The sequence below is a fragment of the Pediculus humanus genome, genomic scaffold (genome assembly GCF_000006295.1).
Source record: "Pediculus humanus corporis 1103172107613 genomic scaffold, whole genome shotgun sequence".
NCBI classification, from domain to species: domain Eukaryota; kingdom Metazoa; phylum Arthropoda; class Insecta; order Psocodea; family Pediculidae; genus Pediculus; species Pediculus humanus.
In genome coordinates this window covers 72745-87918 of record NW_002987227.1, presented here as the reverse complement: position 1 = coordinate 87918, position 15174 = coordinate 72745, and the positions used below count along the sequence as shown (strand labels likewise).

General features: G+C 23.4%; 4 protein-coding genes across 4 annotated transcripts in view; 2 read left to right on the top strand and 2 right to left on the bottom strand.

Annotated features, from left to right (window-relative positions):
* Positions 1–218: 218 nt before the first annotated feature.
* On the bottom strand, positions 219–5761 carry Phum_PHUM243230 (tyrosine-protein phosphatase non-receptor type, putative; the record flags this gene model as incomplete). Its single annotated transcript, XM_002426182.1, has 12 exons — positions 219–242; positions 367–425; positions 526–733; positions 814–1040; positions 1131–1291; positions 1366–1742; positions 1819–1998; positions 2543–2677; positions 3366–3506; positions 3614–3703; positions 5057–5290; positions 5729–5761. 12 exons carry the CDS (start codon positions 5759–5761, stop codon positions 219–221), a joined length of 1869 nt encoding a protein of 622 aa, XP_002426227.1.
* Positions 5762–7863: 2102 nt separating this feature from the next.
* Positions 7864–9242, bottom strand: Phum_PHUM243220 (mRNA decapping enzyme, putative; the record flags this gene model as incomplete). Its single annotated transcript, XM_002426181.1, has 5 exons — positions 7864–7879; positions 7908–7939; positions 8061–8232; positions 8451–8716; positions 8805–9242. 5 exons carry the CDS (start codon positions 9240–9242, stop codon positions 7864–7866), a joined length of 924 nt encoding a protein of 307 aa, XP_002426226.1.
* A 793-nt stretch (positions 9243–10035) lies between these two features.
* Positions 10036–11819, top strand: Phum_PHUM243210 (Ligatin, putative; the record flags this gene model as incomplete). The annotated part of the gene is made up of 2 exons (XM_002426180.1): positions 10036–10635; positions 10707–11819. 2 exons carry the CDS (start codon positions 10036–10038, stop codon positions 11817–11819), a joined length of 1713 nt encoding a protein of 570 aa, XP_002426225.1.
* A 1325-nt stretch (positions 11820–13144) lies between these two features.
* Positions 13145–15174, top strand: part of Phum_PHUM243100 (sugar transporter, putative) — a gene marked incomplete at both ends in the record, with an annotated part of 2526 nt that continues 496 nt past the window's right edge. The window contains 7 exons of the mRNA XM_002426179.1: positions 13145–13464; positions 13578–13654; positions 13771–13933; positions 14023–14180; positions 14258–14426; positions 14550–14771; positions 14853–15067. Coding sequence (XP_002426224.1) covers positions 13145–13464; positions 13578–13654; positions 13771–13933; positions 14023–14180; positions 14258–14426; positions 14550–14771; positions 14853–15067 — 1324 coding nt within the window. The remainder of the gene's footprint in view (positions 13465–13577; positions 13655–13770; positions 13934–14022; positions 14181–14257; positions 14427–14549; positions 14772–14852; positions 15068–15174) is intronic.

Sequence of the window (15174 nt, the reverse complement as noted above, 5' to 3'; positions counted from 1 at the left end):
TTTTTTTAAATATTAATAGGAAAAATACAATTTTCAATTACTTAACTTTCTATAATAAAAATTAAATTAAAAAAAGTGGTGTTAAAATTATTTAAAAAAAAAAAAAAGGAATACAATAAGTTATATATAATTAAAAATAAATAAATTTTATTATACATTTAAATTTTTAAATTTTTTTTTTTTTTTTTTTGTTATTTATTACTCGGAATCTTCATCTGTTATTTCCAGTTCGGTGAGATCGACTGGAGGAATCAATTTTTTCATTAAGGCATATTCTATAAGAGCTAAATGACAAAATATATATTGCTCGGGCATTTGAATAGAAAATGCTCTTTGGGTTCGTATCCTTTCGACTGTCCCTCTCACATCAACAGTTCCAACATCTTGCAATCGACTTATACATATATCTATTGTACAAAATGTCCCTGAAATTAAGTGTAAATTTTTTTAAATATTGTTTATCTCGCATTTATATAAACTCTCATATCATAAAATAATATTTTTTATTTATAAATGGTAACGTACCCGTCCTTCCAATACCGGCGCTACAGTGGACAACTATCGGAGGTCCTCTGGGATGCCCAGCCCAAGTATCTCCTAATAAAGCCACCATGTTAGCCTGTTGCAATCTGACTCTTTCTAAGAAATCTAACATTGCCAAAGCGCTGTGTGGGGTACCATAATCCGGCCATGATGTAAATTGAAAATGATAAATTTCTCGAACTTCTTCGCTCTAAAAATTTTTTAAATTAATAAAAATTTTTACTAAAAAATTAAATAAGTTAATTTAAATTCTTAGAAATATTTGAATACCTTGAGGTTGACCAACTCCAGCCTGTAAACTGTGAAATCTGTAAATAAATCAATGGATAAAGTCCGAACGGTGAAATTCCCGTGAACGGTTCCTCCTTCTTGAGGTTCCCAGTATTGATAACATTTTGTTTTCCCTCTTTCCATAACTTTTGTGGTCATCACTATAACCAAACAATTTTGTTCCCAAACCATTCTCCAAAAATCTGGAGCTGTTTTGGGTAAAGGCCCTAAAAAAAGTGATTTAAAAAAAAAAAAAATTTTTTTCTTGCTTTGCCACAAATAAGTTTTTTTTTTTTTTTTTTTTATAAAATATTTACCCTGGGTAGAAATGAAGGCGTTTTTCTGTTTGTACCCGTCAACGTAATTGGCATTTATGTAATCAGAATTTGGATCGTTACTTTGTTGAGATAACAACACTCTTGAATGGTCGTAGCACAACACATCGGTGTATCTGTTTTTAACTAAATTTTGTTTCATTCTAAAACAAATAAAACATTTTAAATTTTATATAAATTCTTTTAGTAATGACCTAAAATTAATATTAATTCCAACCTGGCTATATTAAAAGAACCATCAGGAGGTTTTTCCCGAATTTCTGAATATTCTGCCATTAAACCTTTACGACCTTTTAGCCTGACGTGATCTACAAATTGCTCAATACTAAAAGAGGGACTATTGACGTCACAGTGTAGAGAATCATCGTCAGAAAAACCGCTGCTAGCGGATGATGGTGGAGGAGGAGTGGAAGAGTTACAACCACTATTAGATTCTCTTCGGTTCCAATTGATTGCATCTAACGTTTTGGAAATTTCTTCGTCGTGTTCTTCTCCAGAATTAGAATAGTGTGAAAGCCTTGGATGTTTTTCCGGAGAAGGTTCATTTTTTTTTTCCACCGAATAATCTTCATTAGAATCTTTCATAAGCATAATCTAACCGAAAAAAAAATACATATATTAATATAAAATTTATATATTAAAATAAAATGCATTTTACATGGCATAATACCTTTTTATCTAAATTATTTATTTCTTGATAAAGATTCGTCGTCGTTTTATCTAAAGACTCGTTTTGCCGGTTTATACTGGATGTGCTTAAACGACAGTGACGCAACCAGGCATCGTGATCAATTTCCAATGTGCCTCCTAATATCGTTGGAAGTGATTCACGTGGAATGTGTATGGGTAGCTAAAATAAAAAATTTTTAACAATTAGTATGTAGGAGTGAATTATTAATAAAAATGCTAATTAATTAGAGCAATTTTCTACGTAAATACCTAATATTTTCTTCAAAAATAAAAATAAAAAAAAACCTAAAAGCTTTTTTTTTTAGCGGTTGATTTTGTCATAAAGTTAGCAGCAGTTTAAAAATTTTAAATTATAGGATATAGGAGGTAATAACTTGAAGGTAAATTTTTTAAAAATAAAAAAATAGTAGCCATTTGCTAGAGAGAGAGAGAGAGAGAAATTTTTGATAATAATAATAATAACAATTTTGCAATTTCCTTCTTCTTCCTCGCTTTTCGACTTGAAAATAATACAATCACGTTTTCATATTTAAAATAAAAAAAAAAAAAATTTTATGTCTACGCCATTAATTAAACAGATGAGCACTCACACATATATTATGAATGTGTTTTTTTAACTTGAATTAGTTTTTTTTTTTTTTTTTTTTAAAGTAAAAATTATGAATAAACAATTCTTTTTTGTTTATAAAAACATTTATTAATACCTGGGGTATGCTTATAGTAAAAACTCTGTCTCTTAATTTTTCACGTACAAACAACCTCAGAATTTTAAAAGGTGCTTTAAACCAAAGCGGCGCAGTGACAATTAAAACTTTTTTTAATTTGGCAGGATATCCGCCCTAAAAAAAAAACAAAAAAAAAATAAATAAATAAATAAATTATTAAATAAATAATTAATAATATTTAAAACTTGAACAAAACAAAACAAAAAAAAATCTAAAAATACTTTTAATTGATATTTCTAACAACAACAACAAAAAATTTTTTTTTTTTTTTTTTGAAAATTAATTATTACAAATTAAAACAATAAAATTCTAAAAATAAACAAAATAATATATTTTTAAATAATAATAATATATAAATACCGTCCACAAAAAAAAAAAAAAAAAAAAAAAAAAACTGGCTAGGAAGTGCAATTGCTCAAAATACAAATTAAAACTATAAATAAACATTTATAGAAGCAAGCGTTCCAAATAACACAAAATGAAACATAAGCACAATATTTAAATAAAACAAAACATTTCCTTAATTAATTTTATTTATTATTAAAGTTTTGTAATAATTTTCAAAAAAAAAAAAAAAAAAAAAAAAAAACAAAAAGAAATTTTTTTTTTACGAATCGAAAACGTGAAGAAAAATCAAATGAAAATTTTTAGCTTTCGTTGCAATCAATCAAAAAAAAAAAAATAATGACGTAACTATTTTTTTTCCTATCATTTTTTTTTGATATTATAAGTTATCAAGTGTAAACCCCCCCCCCCCAAAAAAAAAAAAAAAAAAAAAAAAATTTTTTTTTGAGAGTCTTACCTTTAAGAGCGGGAGAATTTTTTGACTAAAATCGTAATCAAAGTTTGAATATTTGGAATCTGACATATCATATATAAAGACTAGACCATTTTTTTGAGTCTCTGGACTATCTAAAGCTACGTCGAGTTGATATACTACACCCTATAATGTAAAACAATTATAAAAATAATTTACTTATATTAAAATAACAAATTATTATTTTATTAAAAAAAAAAAAAAAAAAAAAAAAAAGAATTCTTCTGCTTTACCTGTAATGTTGTCTGATGAGATGATAATGAAGGATGATGCATGTGAGCTCTAAATAATGCAACCGCTGCGCCTGAAGCATCTCTCCCGGGCTAAAAAAAAATTAACAATAAAATAAATAAACTTTTAGTTAATACACAATTATTAAAATAAAAACGCGGTAAAAATTTTTTTTTTTTTTTTTAAATTAACGATAACCTCATTTTTTTTTTTCTTTTTTTTTGTTTATGTTTTCCGAGTGGTGATCAATTTTTGAAACACATGATTATCATACTTAAAATAAGATTTAACAAATTACGAGTAATCAAACAACAAAAAAACAACAATTTAAATTAAATACTCCAAATTTATGTTTGTCAAATTGATTTTAGTTATTTGTGGTTAATTATATTACTTATTTATAACATATTAAAAAAAAATTTGATTTAAAAACTGATTCCGGTAATTTTGTTTCGAAATTGATTTTACATAAATTTAATCAATAATTTAATAAAAAAGAATTAAAATTAATGAGTAATTTGTTTTCAATATTTTTCTTTTTATACAAAAAAAAAAAAAAAGAAAAAAAAATTGTTTAAAAATAATTATTAGGTAATTTTTGTTTAACAAAATTTTATTTATGTATGAAATCCACATAAAATTTAAAATAGTTTTCTTTTTTTTTTATTGTTTTATTTACAATTAAAAATATTTTAAATGCACCAGCTGGTAATAAACAGTTAAATGACTCAGAAAAATATAAATTTTAAAATTGAAAATTTAATAATGTTTATTTTTGGAAGCAAAATGAGTATTTATGTTTAAATCAGTTTAAACTCGGTTTCAATGTTTATCAGCACTTGTAGTAAAGCATGGCTCAGTTAGTCAATGAAATATTTAGAAAAAATTATGGATTATAAAAATCTAGAATCTGATATTAAATGAATTGTAATTTAATAAGCAATCTTTAAAATCACCTAATTTTATTATGAGAACCAAAAAAAAAAAAATTGTAATTTTTAAAATGGCTAATTTTCTATTTAGCAATAATCTTGTTTAGAAAATAAAGATTAAGTTATTATATACAAAACTGATTAACTTGTAGATTATAAAAAAACAAAATAAATATTCAAGTTTGTCAAGAATTGAATTTGATTAATTCAACATTTTACATATCAATATTTCAAACTAATTTATATTGCATTCAATAAAATTTATGAATTATTTAAATTAATAATAAATTTTAATTAAGCATTAATTACAATTTTTTTTTTTTAAAACAGAAAGATTTAAATTTTAAATTATTTGTTTGTTAATTTTAAAAAATATTTACTTTCTGGATATATTTGAAAAAAAAAAAATTTGTTATCAATGGAAGAAAAATTTAATTCAATTACAAGTAAAAAAAAAAAATGGAACAAGAGAAAATAAAAATAAAAAAAAAAAATTTAAAAACTTAATCTTACCAAAATTGTAAATTTTCCAGTATTTAATTCAGATTTTAAAGGTTCAGCATTTGTATCAAAATAAACAAGACCTTCTCTGTGCCTTGTCAATTCATGTTGTTCATAAAGAGTTACAGCCCTTTGTACATCATACTTCCTAGCAGCTAAAAATTTAATAGCACAACTCCATGACAAAGGGCTGGAACACCTATGTTTCTTTAACTTATTAACAACTTCAATAAAATGTTTTGCAGCCTAAAAAAAATAATAAATTATAAAAATTATATAATTAAATAAGTTAAAACATTTCTGTGATATTAATCATAAGAATTTACTGTATTACATAAGAAGTTTATTTTTAACAATGAAAAAAATATTTTATAATAAAATAATGATAAAATTGTTTCAATATAATAAAATTTTCCGTCATATTTGTATTCTAAAAATTGTATAATAAATAATAAAAACATTCTGCCATTTTGGATAGTTAATTCTTGGTAACAAAACCTTTTAACTTTTTGAAGTGGGTGTTTGAACAAAAAAGAAAAAACTGAGAGATTAATTTATACATAAATAAAATTAATTTTACTATTCATATTAATCAAAAATACGTCACACTGCAATAACTTAACCTTCTCAATTTTTACATACATTGAATAAACATTAAATAGTACAAAAAAGGAAACTATTTACCTGTTCTTGTTCTTCTGTCAAAACCTGGGACATTTTGATTATACACTCACAACTAACAGTTTGGCCAACAAAAAAAGTATATATTTTTAAATCTAATGACACGATAATTTAAGATTTTTCTCCTTTTAAAGAAAATTAATCAGAATTTATGTTCAGATAAAAGAGAAAATGTTAGTTTTTAATAAAAACTACCATTTTTTCAAATATGACATTTAGTACTGGCTTTGTACCAGTTTAGGTTTACAAAAAAAAAAAAAGCTGTATAACTTCACAATATATAATTTTATTCATGTAAATTTTTTTTATTATGAAAATAATATTTATGTTTCCCTATTAATTTTGTTATGAATTTTCCGTTTTAAAAAAATGTAATAAAGCTACACTTAATTTCATCGACTACATATATATGACTATAATTTTATTGATTCGATTTCAATTTTGTTGGACAAAATCATATAAAATAATAATTTTTTTTTTTTTTTACCAATGTTTTGATTAATTTTATTTACTAAAACCATAAATTTTTGAATCAAAAAGTTACAATTAATAGTAGTGAATTAAATACCAGTATTGATACTAATTTTTTAATAGAATTACATTTTTAATTAATTTAAAAGAATTTTTCTTAATTTTTGTTTTTTAAATATTAATAATAATTAACTTGCCTTTTGTCATTATTAAAATACAAAAAAAAATTTTAAAGTAAAAATAAATTTCATAATAGTCAACTACTACAATTATATTTTTCACAATTAATTTGATAAGATGTAATAAAAATTATCAAAGATTAATATTGATAAATATAGACTCTAATATAAAATATAACATTTATTTTATTATTATTTTTTTTTTCTCTGTTTATAAAATACTGACAAAAAATGTTCGAATTTAAAAATATTTAATTTTCTTTTTTTTTCTTTTTTTTTTTTTATTAAAAATTGAATAAAAAAATACATTTGCTTGAAATTAATTTGGTTTTTAAATAAAAAAAAATTTTTTTTAAATATAAGAAAATCAAAAATAAAATTGTAACACATTTATTCATTTGGTAATTGCATACCATAAGTCAAATTGAAAATAAGTGTATAATAAAGTACAAGAGTAAAAATAAAAGCACAAATAAATATACATATATTTATGTATTATTATGATTATATGAATCTGTTTGTGTGTATAAATTTATATGTATATTAACATACATAACTTACAAATAAATTTTTCGTCCTGAATCTATTTTTAAGTTAAAAAAAAAATTTTAAAACCAAATGTGCAACAAACTATATGTATATATAAAAAAGTTGAATATAATTTTATATGATCATTCCTTTCATAAAAATATCTCGAACATTTTTTGTTGACAAATAAACATTTGGCTTTATTTATACGATTGCTAGAAAAAATATCTTGTACCTTTTTATAGTTAAAAAAAAAAAAAAAATTGTGAATTTTTCTTTCTTCAGAAATTCTTTTCAGAAATAGTTTTTTTTTTTTTTTTTTTTTTCGCGTTTTGTATAAAACTTACTTATTTGTTTTCCATTTCATTATTGTATTTAATCGTCAAAACATTTTAAAATTGAAATTTTATCTAACTTAAAATTTATCCACTTTTGAACTATAAACTGTGGTTCTTGATTTTGAATTTTTTTCCTAGGCTGACTACTATTACTTTTTCTGAACGCGCAGTAAAAATTAGAAATATCATTTTGATTTCGAAGACTGCAATTATCTTTGTTTTTCTCTTCATCAGCTGCAAAAAGGAAATGAAATTTTTAAAAAAAATATATTTAAAATTATTTCTTTAAATTTTTTTACAATAATATTATCATAAAAAAAAAATTAACTTACTAAAATATTCTCGCTGAGAATTTGATTTGTTTTGTTGCCTAATGTTCCTTATATTTTTCTGTATTAAATTTTTATCTACTGAATACTGAAGTAATTCATTCTGAAAAAAGTTATAATTACAATTTTAAATCTATGTAGTAACTATATTACACACCATACTGTAGTATAAATTACTTTTTTTTTTTTTTGTTAAACAAAAGTATTTTTCACCTAATGTATAAAGTTTTTAAATAAATTTTTTAATGTGTCAAAATATTTTAAAGAAAAATTTATTATCTATTATACTTTCATTACTTAAATGCCAATCTCAAATTAATTTTTTAAAAAAATATACCTACATTGCTGTTTAAGTTTAACAACAGTGTACTAGAAAATAAAAATAGTTTATAAATTTGTAAACTCTTTTTCTTTTATAAATAAATATCGATTTCATTTTTTAAGTGCCTTTTTTTTTTTTTTTTAATTTTAATTTTTATTTAAAATTTACCTCTAAAGCATCAAAGGTTTGGTTTAATTGCTTATATTTGTCAGAATATGACATAGAAGGTGATGAAGTTAAAGTTGTGGAAGTTTTAGTCGCTGATTTATTATATTGTCGCCTCCCATTTTTGTTGACTTTAGTATCTTGTTTTTTTTCTTGAATCCAACTTCGTATTCGTCTAAAAAACAGAATACTTTTTAAATAAATATTTAATTCAAAAACACATTAAGATTATTTCTCATATTTAAAAATGCATAGGTTATATAAAGTTTGCACTGAAATTAAATTAAAACTCTTAAAAAAATTTCAATCTAATTAAATAAGTTTAATATTAGTTATTGCTTTTTTGTGTAACCTCAAAATTTTTTTGATTTTTAATTTTTATTGATTACTTACTTAATAAATGGAAGAACCATAAAAAAAGAATTTGGTCCAACTCCTATCTTAACTTTACATGTCATATCCTTTTTACTCGATGGTAAATCACGAATTGTAAACCATTCAACACTTTTAATTTCATTTCTAGTCCTAGGTTGACATTTCTCAGTTTCATTTACTCCAGATACCATGTACAGTCTTACTGTTTGTTCATTTACATTTGCTTCAATGTAATCATTAATATCTATCATTTTACTTATATCTAACCCTGTTTCTTCAAAAACCTATAAAAAAAAAAAAAAATTATAAAACAATAAGAAGACAGATTTATATATATATGTGTATATTATTTGTAAAATAATTTTTTCTTACTTCTCTAACTGCGCAATTATAAGGAGTTTCTAACTCATTAACCTTTCCTTTGGGAAAACCCCAAGAAGATTTTGTAAAATAACTCTGAACTAATAAAACTTTAGTCAGATCTTCATTCAACACTATAGCACCATAAGTAGGAACAGATGATTTGTACATTCGCCAGTCGTCAATAACTTTATCTAAATTTTTAAGGAGGGGAGTTAAAAAAGGAATGTGTTCAAAAATCTGTGCTGTAAATTCTTTCATACCACAGGTTTTCAAATTTGGATCTTCAGTGCAAAAGAAATCTAAATAAAACCAGTAGGCTAACTCAACCTGAAAACACAACCGAATGGGTTCTTTCCTTTCCTCCTCAGGTACATTTACAATAAAACGACTACTTAGGTCATCTAAAATTTCTGAAGGAATTAAATGCCTTTCTGGGACAGTAGCCATTACTTTGTTTTAACTATAAACGCATGAACAAATAAAATTTTCTTTTCAACATTTCACTTGCACTCTATTTTGATATTTAAAATGTAAAAAGCTGCGTTGCCAAATTATCTGCCATAAAAATTGTTTTTATTTTTTAAAATTAATTATTACTGCTTAAAATCACTTAAATCCATTGCGTATTTTTATTACGTAAATTAATGCAAAAAATAAGCATAAAATAATTACAAATGTTATGATAAGATTCTGTCCGTTACATTAAAAACTACGTTATAGTATAATTAGCACTGAAAAATTAATACATATCATGATAAATAATTGGAAAAACATTTAATTTGCCTAAATTTTATAAATTTCACTTATATTAAACTACGGCAAGAATATATTCTATTGACACGTACCTTATAAACTTTTTTATAAAGTACTAATAACTGTGAATTATATTAAAGACATAGACGTGTAGATTACGTCGTAGAAAGCTAAAAAATTTTTTTTTTATACTTACCATAATGACCAAAAATAAATAATTTCTCTAGTTTTTTTTTTTAATTTTATCAATTTGTAAAAACTACATTTAAATGACAATACATTTATAAATATATAAAATTTATTATATGGAGCATTTTGAAAAAAATTCAAAATTATAGGTACAAAATAAAAATATCAGTTAAAATATACTGTTATTACCTTGATTATTGTGAGTAATTTAATTTAAAAAGTTTTTTATTTTATTATTTTACCATTTTATAATAAAATACAATAACGCTTTTCAAGCAAAAGAAAAAAAAAATTTAAAATGTTCAAAAAACCTTTTAAGCTTAAATCGCAAAATCAATTAAAAAACTCAGAAAAAAAAAAATTTATTAATGATATCAGAGCTGTGTTTCCAGCACTGAGTGAAAATGATATTTCAACTTTAGTGAGCAGTAAAGAAAACATAATTAAAACAAGAATATTAACATTTAAGGAAGAAGAAGTTGATATTTATTCTATAAATAAAATTCCTATGTTCATTGAAGACATAAGTAACAATATTAAATTGCCTACAGTTTTTATGGTATGGAAGTTTCCAAATATGCTTCCAGTACTCACTACTAGTTCAGCTGTACTTGATAAATTAAAAAATGGTGCTGATCTTTTTTTTCCTGGCATATATTTAGAAAGCATATCTAATGATACACTTAATTTTAAAAAGCAAAATCCTATTGCTGTAAACTTAGTCGATAATAAAGCAGTAATGGCTGTAGGTCTTTCATTAGTCAATAAAGATGATATCTTGGATCCCATCAAAAATAAGGAAATTGGAAAATTAGTAAAAATTTATCACATTGCTGGTGATTATTTATTTAAAACAAATTCTGATTCTGTCACATTGCAGTTGGGTCCCCCAGAATGGGTATGTATAATATTATTGAAAAATTTACTGAAAATTTATTTTGTACCTATTAAAATTATTAATTCTTTTAGACATGTACATTAAAAGAAGAGTCACAAAGTGAAGATTTAACAAAAGACTCAAGTGTTGAGGAAAAAAGTGTTGATATTTTGAATACCGATCTTGAAAATTGTAAACTGGATCAACAAAAGAATTTAGATAATGAAGTGAATAAGGATAGCCAAGAGCAAGATGAAAGAAATTCATCAGATGAAGTGCTAGAATATTGTTTTTTTAAAGCCCTTAAAACTATACCCAAAGATTCTTATCCTATATTACCGGCTACCTTTTATGCTAAATACATTTTAACCAACATACCCGATGGAAAAACGTTAAATTTAAAAAAAACAAAATGGAAAAAATTTTCTACTTTTCTTCAAGAAAAAAGTCTTGAAGGCTTAATAACATTACAACAAGTGCCAAAAAATGACATTACTATAGCTGGAGCTAATACCAATCATAAAAGAGTTAAAGAATTTGTCGACCCGTACAATGTTGTTTCTGTTACAGTGGTTCCTCGAGGTGACAATAAAACAGTAGTACAACAAGTTTATTCAGTGTCAGCATGTACTCTCCCATTTTTTGTAAAATTTGGTTTAAAAAAAAATGATGAACTAACCCGGAATGATGTTCGAAATCATTTAAATGATTACATCAGAAATGAAAATTTGGCAGATCCCAACAAACCTGATTTTGTAATTTTAGATCCTATCCTTCATCATATTCTTAACAACGGAGATGTAATGAGCAGAGGTAACCTTTTATCAAATTTTTTACAAAAAATGGGAGTGCAACACAAGGTATCCAATTGTAGTAATGGCGAAACAATTGTTCACAAGGGTAAAATGCCCTACGTCGAATTCGAAATATGTTCGAGAGTGGGTAATAAAAAAGTAACTCTTATCAGCAACTTGGAAAGTTACGGGGTAAATATAAACTTATTTGCTAAAGAATTACAACACAAAGCTGCTGCAAGTACGACAATAACTACATCAGTACCTGGAAAAAAAGGATCACAAGTCCAAGTTCAAGGAAATCAAATTGCTGTGGCTTTTGGAATTCTCAAAGAAAAATATAACTTGACGGAAAAATGTGTCAAAGGTTTAGAAAAAGCCTTAAAAAAAGAAAAAGGAAAATCAAAATAAGATTTGTAATAATATTGATTTATACCATGTTAATTTAAAATTAGTTTCAAATCAAACTAAAAACAATTTTTTATGAACTGTCCCATAAAAAAAAAAAAAAAAGAAAAATTTATACTTTTTCATTGGGCTTTTCATTTATGTAAATCAGTAATTTTTTAAACAATAAAATATTTTTTTTTTTTTTAAATAAACGAAATAAAACTGTATAAATTTTTTAAATATTAGTTTACTAAAGTTGTTGTTGTTTTTTTTTTTTTCAACAATTATTTTATTAGCGAAATTTAAATTCATTTTAAATTGTCCTTGATTTTAATTTTCCATGTACGTTCAACAAAATATTGTAAAAAAAAAAAAAAAAACTTTGTTTTTTTGTTATTTAAGATAAGAAAAAAATAAATTGTTAAAAATTCAAGTTAAATAAATAATAATAAATTTATTACTCAAGACAAAAAAATAAGTTTCACAATCCAAAACAAATTTTGACATTGAAATAATTTTTTATTTATTTATTATTTTTTTATTAAATGTAAGAAAATATTTTTTAATTTTAAATTTATTTAATTCATTATATAAAGTTTTTCAATCATTTTTGATTTCCATTCTTGTTTTTAACAAAATTTTAAAAAATTAAAAAAAAGGTAATTTAAGTTAAAAACAAATTACATAACTCACCTACTATATTACACAATATTTGTTTAAACTAAATTTAATTATATTTGAATAATAAAAAATTATTTTTTTATGAAGGACTATATAATATAACCTTTAAAAAAATTTTTTGTTGCTATACAAAAATATAAGTTTTTTAAATAAGTTTGAAGAATATATGGGCGGGTTATGTGGAGATGATGACGTAAAAAAATAATTTTTATATAAAAAAATAATCGATTAAAATTATTCACATATTATTAAATAGTATTCGAATACTTATATAAAATATAAATATTATTTTTTTTTTTTTTTGAATGAGAAAAATCATAGGGTTCGTCATGAGATTTTAAGTAATTGATTGTTAACATAATAGAATGATGAGCGTTGTAATAGTTAGAACTAAAAGATATACAAGACGTAAATTTTTTAATTTACATGAGAGAGCGATAAGAGAAGAAAATAGAAAAATTATTTTTATCGGAGGTTTTAAATAGTTCTTATTGACTTTGGTCTTGTTTTTAAAAAGTTAATATTAAAACCCAGTTTTCGTTTTTTTTTTTTTTTAAATAAGATAATTACGAGTGATATATCGAAGTGAAATCAATCGAAATGACGATTATTAAAACGGTTTTATAACGTGAAAATCGAAAAAAAATTAAATTTTTACACTTGTCATGGGTAATTCTAAGGAACCGCTAAAAAAATTTAATGATAAATTTTTGTCGAATGATTTACCCGAAGGTAACAAACAACCATTTTTAAATAATGATGATGATAATTATCAATTTGATCATTTAATGGAAGAAATAGGTAACGATGGGAAATTTCAAAAAAGATTTAATTTTTTATATAATTTTATTATTGTTATTTTTTTAACCATGCCTTATTTAAATATTATATTGGCAATGACTATACCTGAGCATTTTTGCCAAGTCCCAGGAATGGAAGCAACTAATTATTCGTTAGAAGAATGGAAAGAAATATGGCTACTCAAGTGAGTAAAACTATAAACATACTCCCCAAAATTCAAATTTTTAAAAGTAAACGTTAACCAATCGTAATAACAAATAAATTTATTAATTTTATATCGATTAATTATTTTTTTAGAATTAATAAATCAGGAGAAACGTTATACGATTCTTGTAAAATGTATATTGTAAATGGAACTGAAAAAAATTCGATAAGTATGTATTACTTTTTTTTTTTTTAATAATAATAATCAAGATTTTATTTATTTTCTACAAATATTAACCTTTTTATTAAATTTTTAAACATAAACATAATGTTGTTACAACAAAAGGTTGTTTATACGGTTGGAATTTCGATCGAACATGGTACAGCGAAACCGTTACAACAGAACAAAATTGGGTTTGCGATAAAGAAATTTACGTATCGAACACATTTGCTGCTGGAAGAATAGGAGAAATTATAGGTACTTTTGTTTTTGGACAATTAGGAGATAGGTACGAAAGTCAATCAATCGATCAATCAGCAAATTTTTTTCCTTTCATTTTGTATATAATAAATATTTTTTTTTATTTAATACACGCAGTTATGGTCGTAAACCTGTTTTTTACTTATCGATTCTTATTCTAATAATTGGAAGAACTTTATCCGTTTTTGTTTCTGGAAATTATTTATTTTTTCTTTTTTCAATTGCTTTGGGTAGTACTGCTTCAACAAGCGTTTTTCAATCACCGTTAGTAATAAGTAAGAATCCCTGTTTTTTTTTTTTTTGATTCTGGATTTTACTGGGAAATAAAAATTTATTTTGATTTTCATTTCAGGTATGGAAGTTTCAGATGAGAAAAAACGTTCCCACATTGCATTTTTACAATGCACAGGTTGGGTTTTAGGTTTATGCCTTTTAATTCTTATTGCTTGGGGATTAAGAGACTGGAAATTAATTATGCTAGTATCAACACTTCCAAATATTGTTTGTTTTTTTATGTATGAGTAAGTATAAAAATTAATTAAACTAAAATAACTGATTAATTACTGATTTTCAAATAAAGTTATAAGTTTAATTATATTTGAGTCAATACTAGGGTTTTTTTTAAAAAAAATTAAATTTTCCAGACTTTTACCTGAGTCTCCAAGATGGTTGGCGAGTCGTGGTAAAATAGAAGAAGCTGTAAATGTTTTGAAGTATATTTCAAATATAAATAAAACAAAAATTCCAAAAAACACATATTCAGTATTAGAAAAGATAAAAAACAAAAAAGAAACATTTTATGGATTAGCCAGTCTTTTTGCTAATTGGAGATTAGCAAAAAATACAATTATTATTATTACTTGCTGGTAAAAAAAAATTTTAATATTAATTTTATACCTTGTTTTTTTTTTAAATGAAAACAAATAAAAATTTTTAACTGACTTTAGGTCGGTTTCAGGATTATGCTATTATGTTATTACTTTAAACGTTACTAACATGTCAGGGAATCCATTTATGAATTTTTTTTGGCAATCATTGGTTGAATTACCAGGTTATATATTGGGAAAAGTTTTAAGTGATAGAATTGGTAGAAGATGGACACAAACAGGAGCTTATGCATTGGGAGGAGCTTTTTGTTTATCTACTTTACTTGTACAAACATGTTAGTAGTATAGTATAAAAAAATAGTATTATATAATATAAAACAAGCAAGAACAAAACAATTAGTTATTATCTTTTTTTTTTTTTTTTTTTATTAATTTAAAATCC